Genomic DNA, 10,427 nt, shown 5'->3' with positions numbered 1-10,427 from the left:
TCACATGACGCACGGTTTGACGTCCTGGCACACGCTCTGGTGGTGGTGGTGGTGGTGGTGGTGATAGTAGGATCCGGAGGCCGACGGGTGGAACGACGAGATGCCGTTAAAGTTCAACACGAAATCTTTCCTGTCGCACACCGAGGAGTGACTCTGGTGATACCGTGGGATCCCCACTGTGCGGGGGGGGGGGGGTGCGTGGTGGGAAGGAGAAAAAATATGATATTTCATTTAGTAAACACACACAATGCACACAATATAAAATAACATGTTTTTTTTTCCTTTATCTTTGCTGTAAAAGAGTGTTTTATTTTTAACAGCAACCAATGTCTAACAGGCCCTTGTCTAACTTTCAACTACTACAATGTATAATGCATGATCATTCCACTGGAGAAAGCTGAACTCGGGATTACAATTTTATTTGGAATTAGAAGTATTTCTTTAATTGCAAAAAAAAGTTCAAATGACGCATAAATGTCAGTGTGTGTGTGTGTGTGTGTGTGTGTGTGTGTGTGTGTGTGTGTGTGCGCGCGCGCGGGCCTTTGCGCGCCTATTTGTCCTATTGTTTACAAGGTGCTGAATAATTTCCAGTTTTGTTTTTTTCAGTTTGTTTTTTTCAAGTATGATAATAGTGCTTAAATTGACATTTCAGTGAGGAATGGGAAACATGTGACGAAAAGTTCAGTGGGTGAATTATTTATAAATTGCATTAATATTTTGTATTTTATAGATAGATGGATAGACGGACAGACAGACAGACAGACAGATAGCGGGATAGAGGGATGGTAGATAGATAGATAGATAGATAGATAGATAGATAGATAGATAGATAGATAGATAGATAGATAGATAGATAGATAGATAGATAGACTACAGACAGTGCACTTTTCTATATTTTATATATAAAGTTTGTTAAAATTATATTTCTACCCCTTCCCACCCATTTATGTTTTACTAGTATGAAGTACACTTAAAGTGTAATTTTTTTGTACTTCTTATTTCCTTTTACGTGCTATTTTAAAGTACAACTTTAGTTAAATAATAGTCACTAATTTTCTGTAATTGTGGTAAAAGTACAATTATGAAATGATATTGAAACATCCACCTAACTTAACTGTACTTTAATATACTTGTGTGAAAGTGTGCTATTTCGGTCGTCAAAAATACATGGAAAATATATTTTAATATATTCAAACACATCTTAAATACAACTTAAGTGGTTTCAATATTACACTTAGAGAATATAAATTGTGAATACAAACAAAGTATATATATATATAGTATAAGTGTACTTTAAGATAACACACTTTAGGACATCTACTTGGGACATGGAGTGAAGAAACGACATTGAATTCTCGGGGGAAACGTGGCAGTGTCCTGCAGACAACAGCAGTAACTCAACAGAGATGTTCTCCACCTGGTGAGTGCTGAGTTTAAAGTTAAGGTGTAAAGTTTGGGCTCGGCCTCCCAGTTCCCTTGTTGGCTGGATCCTCTTCGTTGTGCTCCGACTCGCGCGCTCATGTGTTTACTTAACCCGCGAGACCTTTACGCTCTCCCAAATAGTTTATTCAAGTGGGAGAAATCCCCCAGACTTACATAAAGCCCAGCGTGTCGTGTTGGGCAAGATGAGCGCTGAGTGCATGGAACATGAATTAACAAAACGCCCCAAAAGGCGTTCTTGCACCTCTGTTCCCCCAAGAGGCAGTCTGCTATAAACTAGTTGCCTTTATCATCGTGTCATATGAATCGGCCTGTAATCTCTTAAAAAACTCTCTTTAAATTACAATAAATTCATTTAGAAATGTTTAAGCAACAACGTTACAAAGGTGTGTGTTTGGCGACTTCTCACCAATTAATGCTCTTTCAACAAATGTAACCATCTATCAAATGAATTGAGGGAGAAAAAAGGCGTTGAAATATATACAGAATACTCTTAAATAATAATCTATATTTATCGTCGGTACAATATAAAAACCTTAACGTTAAAGCAGACAATTGAATATTCATTTATTCTAGTTGATGTATTTATTTTTGCATGGATTCAATTTGAAAGTATTTATTCACTAATTAGACAGAAAATCGATTATGCGTTTTATAAAGTCGCGCAGATTGAGATTTGATAGCTCGGCCTATAATAAACTCATTCAGTTTATTCTAGGCTGGTGGTCAACACCAAACAGACTCGAGCATATATTTTTCATGTAACCCCCTTTAGATGTAAAAAAAACCAAAAAAACCGAGAGAGACTGCTGTTGGTATCTCTATTGGATTGTCCAATTTTAGAATCCAAAATTGAATGTATACCTGATATGTCGCTGGTGTGACTGTCCCGACCGTTCTGGTGGATGTAGCTCTGCTCCAGGGAGTACGGCGGCATCCCGGAGTGCAGACCGGACGACGCGGGACTACCGGAGGACAGAGGCTGCTGCTTGATGTACGGGGGCCCGCCGGTGGACGCCCAGTGCGCGGACGTGCCTGCGTAGTGCGAGTGGCCGTCCAGCGCGCTGGCTACGGCCGGAGAGGACGGCACCGGACTGCTGCTGCTGTCCGGTCCATACTCCCCGTTGGACGGCACGGGGCAGCTGGCCATGTACGTGGACCCGGTGCTCGGAGACATATGGGGGACGTGGTGGCCCCCGCTCAGCCCGTCGTAGCCCCCGGCGGCCATGGAATTGCTCATCATATCCAAATTGTAGCCGTTGCCGTGGCACGCCAGAGTCGCGGATGGCGCTTGGAATTCGAAACTCTGCGGTAGGATGGAGGTGCCGAAGCCTATGCCGTTCATCATGCGATACATGGGCTTCAGGGCTTGGCACTTTCTCCTGAACCCTCTGGGTCTCCGACGGAAGGAGCCTTCCTCGAACATGAACTCGCTGGCCGGATCGATGGTCCAGTAGTGGCCCTTCCCCGGTCTCCCCAGCCCCTTGGGCAACTTGATGAAGCACTCGTTCAAGGAGAGGTTGTGCCTCACGGAGTTCTTCCAGCCCTGGTAGGAGCCCCTGAAGAAGGGGAACCGAGCCTGGAGAAACTGGTAGATCTCACTGAGCGTCAGCCGCTTGGTCGGGGAGCTCTGGATAGCCATGACGATCAGAGCGATGTAGGAGTATGGAGGCTTCTCTGGTCGTCTCAACCCCGAGCTCGTCTTCTTTCCCTTGGCGGCGGTGGAGGAGCTCTCCGTTGGGTTTTGGGGGCTCAGCATGGTCGGGTGTAGGACGGACGCAGGGCTGGATCTCAGCGGCGGTGGGTCCAGCTGCTGCTGAGAGGTCTCGGTCGTCATGTCAGCCCTCTGACGCACGATTTGGCGTGGGTAAAGCAGTGACGTGAGAAGGGGAAAAAAAACAAGAGGGGAAGATTTTGTTCTGAGATAACCCTATGGATGAAGAATTATTTCGGATCCGTTTGTCAATTTCCCTTTGTGTTTTTCACCGCGACGTCTTCAAGGAATCCCTGCAGCATAATGGGCTGGGATTCGTCCTCCTTTACGCACGACTCTCCCGTTACGCAGAGAATGCACGCCGAGTGCGCAGTCCGGTGGAGAATCGGCATCCAGGACTCGACGCAGGGATCCCGGAGAGTGTCACAACGGTGCTAAATGGGACTAAATGGCGCGGCGGGTGGCCACCGCAAGTCTAATAATCCTTAAAGCGAAGGACCCTCGAAGACCCTCGACTCGGTGCGCGGTACAGTCCAACCAAACAAAGCGCGACCACCTATCATTTCAGAAATCTTTCTTTCCTCTTCCAGACCCCCCTCCTCGTCCGCACTCTCCGTCTCCAAATCTCTCTAAAAATCTGTGACGACGAGAGGCCCCCTCCACCCTCTTCCCGAGCTGGCCCATGTCCAGTCATCGTTTTGAAATTGAAGTCTCTCGCTCCCTCCTCTCCCTCTTCCTTCTCCTCCCCCCAAATCCCCCCCTTGCTCGATTTCAAACTACACGCAATTAAGCCATTTATCAAGCCTCTTCCAGACACCCCCATCAACAGCGCCACACGCCGATCACCAAACACGCGAACGAGCTGTTCCCACTCTGCCAAGAAGGCGAGGTTTGAGATGAATTTTGCCTAACAACCGAACGGAAACATTGAATTGACTATAAATAAGGTAGATCGGCTATTAGAGCAGTGGTTCTCAACGCGGGGTGCTGGGGCCCCCCAAGGGCCCCCAAGGGTTTCCAGGGGGCCCATAGCAAAGTTATTAATACATAGTTAAACGTCGTCATAATTTAATTAACGAGACTTTAACACCATAATAGAATGAACAATAATGACTGGAATTTTACCGGGATTTAGGACGAAATTATATCTAAGAATAAAAAAACCTTCCCGGATTGGTGTCCCACAAACAAATCATATTAAATGCAGCCCGTAGTCTATTGCATATCACATTTGTGGGCCCCTGATATGAAATAAATCGAGAATAAGTCTGTTAGACGGTGCACTAATATTTTTTTAATTTCTTTCGGCTCGGCCATCTGGAGTGCCATGTATAAACTTGTTCTGAATCTATAAGAATGTCCTATTATGTTGCTCATAATTTCCTCCCAAAGTCGTCCAGAGGATAACAAAAACAAACTGGGCTGCGCGGGGAGAGGAGTGCTGGAGATGGAGAGGTGGTGCGTGGTCTTCGGCCCCGGTGCATGTGTGCGTAAGCGGGGGGTTGCTCTGAGTAAATGACTTTGACATGAGTGGAAGCAGGCTTTTTCCATCAAGTGCGGCCCTGGATACCACACACAGTGCGCCAGTGTCAGCTTACCGGCCCCGGGCTATGGAGGCCGTCCCATGGGCCCCCATGTTCATTAGAGAGAGAAAACCGAAATTAGGCGAGCGGGCGTCGACAGTTTCCTCCCCCTATGGACACATCACACACGGATTTGTCGAACATGATAGAATTATAGAGTCCCATAAAGTTAATATCAGCATGCGTGGCGAAAGTTAGAGCATCCGTCCTGCAGTGCAAAATGGATAATAATTCAAAGCGGTCATCCGTTAGATTATTTTGTTGAAAAAAATGTAACCTTAGCTACATGATTAAAAAAATAGCAGACACTTCAATATAAACAGCCAGTCAATATATTTGAATGCTGCGTGTGCTCATCTATATGCTGTTCCCAATGTTTGTGGCGGGGTCCGCCTTTCCCAGCAAAATTACACTGATCGGCATGGGCAATATTTGAGGAGGTCCAATTTCGTTGATTTATTCTATCACTGCCGCCACGGACCTCGCTAGATTACAGTTTGGTGGAGTGCAATGTAATCTAAGCTTGTGCAGGGTCTGTCTACGTGTATGCGTGTGCATGTGTACGTGTGTGCGTGTGTGTTTTTTGTGTGTGCGTGGCCGACATGCCTTTTAAGTTTAGATATAGCCCAGCCCATGGAGGAGCTTTGGAACAATGACCATCAACGGTAATCTCATGCACTTCACAACAAAGGATGTTGCAGAGGATAAAATGTGGAAACTTTTCCTCTGAGACGCAGAGCGGGCCTGAAGGAGGACCCGAAGGCCCCAGTGTTTTCCTGCAACATCAAAACGTGTGACCCCCGCCGAGTCCAGGATGCCTCGGGAGGCGAGAAGGAAGCCGCGCGTCCTGCGCGTCTGTACTTTGGAGCGCAAGCAGCGTTTACGCACAGAGCGCCGATAAAATATCCAAATCCTCATTTGCTCCTCTGACATACACATGCGTTTGGACGTTCATTACGAGTGTTTTTGTTCTACAATTAGGCCGTTTGTTTGTTATCGTGTTTGGACTATTCTTTATTGTTTAATTTTTATTATCATTTATTTACTGACATTTTCGGAATCGTTTATACGGATTTTAATTGTAATTTGGAAGTTGAGATTGAGATTTGGTTATTTTATAATATACATAATATCCTGTATATATTTTAATGTGTCGTGTTTTGTACACTTCCCGCCAAACACACACACACACACACACACACACACACACACACACACGCACACTATATATCATGCATCAAAAATATATTATGGCTATTTATATTTCATATAAATGAGTCCACAAATATTGTGAATCTTTTCAGAACCAGGCTTTATTGTCCAATTTGACTCCGGTTTGTTAGTGGCTCTCAGTCTTCCTTGCAGAGCATAATCAAAATAGGAAAAAATAAAGCAAATATATATACAAACGAAGTGAAATAGAACAGGGTAAGCAGCACTTCCAATGAGCTCTATGGAGTGTGAATGCATGTTTCATGTGTGCGGATGAGTCTTGAAAATGGAATGAGTAAAAACAAAAACTCAGCCTCTTGTTTTTTTTCTGTATGGATCTTTCGCTTTTCCTGCTCTGAAATGTTCCTTCTCCCCCTCCACGGAGGTCAGACTCCGTTCAGACTGTTGCGGCAGACTGTTTGGACTTCCTAACATTGTGCCTGTTTGGTTTCATAACAGTGGGCCGTATTAGCGGCCTCTCAATCTGGAAATCAAGCCCCAATTCCTGGCCTACATTATGCGGCCTGCGTTATATGAGACCCAAATCGTCAAATATTTCCACATATCATACATGTAAAAAAGACACCGTACAGGTAAAACCTGTTTATATTCTTATAAATATGATTGCAGGGTTACTATGACAACATATAGGACACACACAGGTGTGCTGTTCCGGCGTTTGACCTGCAGGTCGCAGCAGAGTCACTACAAAAAGTCTGTCACCTGTCACCTGTCGGAAAACCCTCAGGTACTCTGTAGAGAATTTAATACAAAGTGATGTTTAAATATTTTACAGATCTGATTAGGTCTGACATCTGCAGTTTCACATGCAGTGTTGTCCAAAAATATTCAGGCATAGGGGCTAATATCCTGACATCTTGACAGACATTTATCTGCATCTACACTTTATAACTGATCCAATGAAGAATAAGTTGTGTTCAATATCTGGGTGAAAATATAGTTCAGACATTTTTTTATTGTGTTGACTAGCCTGTAAAGCGTTGAGGCATGCACGTCTTAACCCAAACGTTTAATTAAAGCTAGTAGTTATTTCTCATAATCATGCCATTATTTGTTTTATTATTCTTAATTTAACGGGTGGGTAGGAGCGACTTTCCTCGTTTTTGTTGTGGTGACTTCTCTTCTTAACAAAATGATCTTATTTATATTCTATATTATACAATTTGTCATGTGCCGAAATTCTCTGAAACTGTTGCACGTGCCACCCGAGAAGGCCTCTACTGAGATAGGAAACTTTATCTACCGAGAACTGCTGTTATCACAAAGGTTTATGGAAGTTTGGTAGAAGTAATTGTATAAAAAATAATATTTGAAAAAACCGTAGAATAAAATAAAATAAAATAAACACAAAACAATTTTAATTTAATATCAAATCGATATCAAATGGTAGGGAAACCTCCATATTTAGTTTTGATTTTGATGGGTTTCCATGTGGGAACTCAGCAGTGCTGTTGTATTCAAATTTAGTCAATTATTGATTATCAACTTTATAGCAATTTATTGTGAGTTTATAAAGACAGAATTTAGATAAATATCTAAGAACCCAACATGGGGGTGGGGGTAGGGGGGGGGGGGGGGGGGGGGGTTCAGGACCGCGGAGAGCTCGTCGGAAAAATGGAAATTTAATTACCTGCCGGTGACGAAGCCAAATTTAAAGATTTAAATTTAAATATCTGAGCACAGGCTGAACGTTTACCTCTATAATGGAGGTTTTCTTCAGTAAATACCAACATTATTAACATATTGACCCTCTGCAGAACATGTAGGGTGTGTTATTTTTTATTTTAACGATGGGGATATTGGGATCATTGGGATCATTCTATTAATCATGGGATTATGATAGGATTTAACATGATTCAGATATAACAATAATACAAAATAGTAGGTTAACTATAAATAATGATGACGACACTGATAATAATAATAATAATAATAATAATAATAATAATAATAATAATAATAATAATAATAATAATAATAATAATAATAATAATAATAATAATAACAACAACAATAATCTTCATCATCTTCACCACCACCATCACCATCCTTATCATCTATAGTGGGGCCTACTAATTATTATTCTGCAAGCAATATCAATTTCATGTATTACCATGCTTATTAAAATGTTGTATTAGTTAACTACAGTATTACACTTTAATACTTACTGTGGAATAAAAATATGCATAGCATAAAGACAACAGTGTCGTGTTTGTTTGGTTCGTTTTTGTGTGCGTGTGTGTGTGTTCGGGGGAAGGGGTCAATAAAATCACTGCGTTAATTCATTTGTTGTCTGTCACGGACAAGACACCTTGTGATTCGCAGAAAAATCGTTTCCAAAACACAAATTGATTCCACCCTTTTTTAATATTCAAACGCCATCACACACCACAATCTAAAATATTGACGAAATACACTTCATTCTGTTGTTTCATATTTTTTATTAATAAAAAACACACATGCATGAAACATTTTTTGGCAAAATGGCATTTCATGCTTATTTTTTGGAGCCAAAGAGGAACATGTAATTCTCATGGCAGCTCGCTCAAAATACAACAGGTTCTTAGGCTACAACAACTTAAAACATTATTTTATGTGGTTGATCATAACAAACCCACACACACACACACACACACATATATGCATATAGACTGTATATATATATTATAAATAGAACAATATCAACATTTAGCAACACTTGCCATCGTACAGTAGAAATGACCAATGAACCATGAAAATATTCACTTTATCACTTTATCACTTTATCAGTGGAATGTCCTGTAATAGCCGCATAATCTGCTTCGTCTAAATTCACCACAATGTCGTGCCACGTCACGCTGTTTTTTTTTTTGGACAATAAAATGATGACGCAGAGTCCCAAAATATGATTAAGCTGAAACCAATAAAACAATCTAGGAGCGCCCACAAAAAAGTGCACATGCATACGAGATGCAGGTCTGTAACTAGGTGTCCATCATGGTGTTTCTTTACGAGAGCAGCGCGTCTATGAGGAACCCTCCTCTTCCTCCTCGGACCTTGGGCACCGTGCGCGCTGGGAGAGTCTCTGAGGCTCGTGACGTCATGTGGAGGTATGTGAGCGCGTCCCTCTGCTCCGAGAGGCTGCACCTGTGCTGTGGGCGCTGTGGGAGGTGTGGTTGGTGCGGGTGATGTGCGGGTTCCCCACCCGCAGCATAGTTCAGCGTGCACGGCAGGAAGTGCGCCCCACCGGGCCAGTACACCCGGGGGTCGGTGCTGAGGTTGCGCCCCGCATCGTAGCCCTCCTCCCGCCTCTTGAAAGGTGTGCTGAGGATGCTGTCAATGGTGAAGGAGCTGGAGAACTTGATCCCCGCTGCCGCCGGCTTCTCCTCTCGGGCCAGGGCTGGCACCGGCACCTGGACCGGGAGGTGCCCGTCCTCGTCGGGCCCGTCGTGGCCCCTGGAGGGCCTCTTGCTGATGCGCTTCCTCCGTCGCCTGAACACGCCGTCCGCGAACGTGTACTCGCTGTGCGGGTTGAGCATCCAGTAGTTGTCCTTGCCCCAGGGCCGGGACGGGTCCCGCAGCACCTTGAGGAAGCAGTCGTTCAGGGATAAGTTGTGGCGCACCGAGTTCCTCCAGCCGGTGTAGCTGCCCCTGAAGAAGGGGAACTTCTTCATCAGGTAGTCGTTAATCTCCGCCAGCGTGAGGCGGCCGCTGCCGGAGTCCCGGATCGCCATGGCGATGAGAGCGATGTAGGAGTAGGGCGGCTTGGGTCTGCGGGTGTACGGCTTGCCCTTCCCGTCCCCGCTCTGGTGCGGTCCGGCAGGTGCCGGGCTGTTGGCCACGCAGTCCCCGTCCGACCCCAACTCGTCCCCGGACAGCGGGGAGGGCACGCTCCCATCGGCGTCCACGCACAGCTCCAGCGGCTTCTGCGCGAAGTGGCTCGCAGAGAAAACCTCCAGCTTCATTTTTCAAAATAACGAGTATCCCCCCTCCTCCCTCAGTCAGTCCTTCTCCCCCGTCGGGCACCCTGCTTTCCCCTCGGTGGAAGAACGGAGATCTGGTCTCAGGTTCGGGAGTTTTAAGTCACGGAAGCAGGTGTGTAGCGGGAGTCCTAGAAACCAGAGATCACTTTCCAGTGAGAGTCTGCTGCAGCTGGATTCAGATTTGTCTCCGGAGACACGCGTGTCTTGTTATAATATAATCACTCGTCTAGGGACGGCCCATAGGCGGAGTTTCCATCTCAGATCCATTGAAGCCATCCACTATATTTGTATAATTGCACGCTGCAGTGCCAAGCCATCATTCCACAACTGGTGGGAGGTGGGATGTAGGGGAGGCGGCAGGTAAGAGCGGAGAGATTAAAAAAAAAAAAACTACAAAAAACGAAAAAAGTTTCCGTCGATCATTTCTTAACTTTTTGCATGACAATCAGGTAGAAGCTCCCCCGTGTCTCTCTTTGCTTCTTTGCTCCAGTGATG

General features: G+C 44.6%; 2 protein-coding genes across 2 annotated transcripts; both read right to left on the bottom strand.

Moving 5' to 3' along the window:
* foxf2b (forkhead box F2b) lies at positions 1–3,277 on the bottom strand (the record flags this gene model as incomplete). Its single annotated transcript, XM_080015961.1, has 2 exons — positions 1–176; positions 2,305–3,277. 2 exons carry the CDS (start codon positions 3,275–3,277, stop codon positions 1–3), a joined length of 1,149 nt encoding a protein of 382 aa, XP_079872087.1.
* A 5,136-nt stretch (positions 3,278–8,413) lies between these two features.
* Positions 8,414–10,091, bottom strand: foxq1b (forkhead box Q1b). The gene has a single exon (XM_080010684.1). The coding sequence runs from the start codon at positions 9,912–9,914 to the stop codon at positions 8,958–8,960; it is 957 nt and encodes a 318-aa protein (XP_079866810.1). The 5' UTR covers positions 9,915–10,091; the 3' UTR covers positions 8,414–8,957.
* Between the last annotated feature and the right edge of the window lie 336 nt (positions 10,092–10,427).

Source organism: Zeus faber (assembly GCF_960531495.2).
Source record: "Zeus faber genome assembly, chromosome: 1".
NCBI classification, from domain to species: domain Eukaryota; kingdom Metazoa; phylum Chordata; class Actinopteri; order Zeiformes; family Zeidae; genus Zeus; species Zeus faber.
This window is presented reverse-complemented; position numbering and strand designations above follow the sequence as displayed.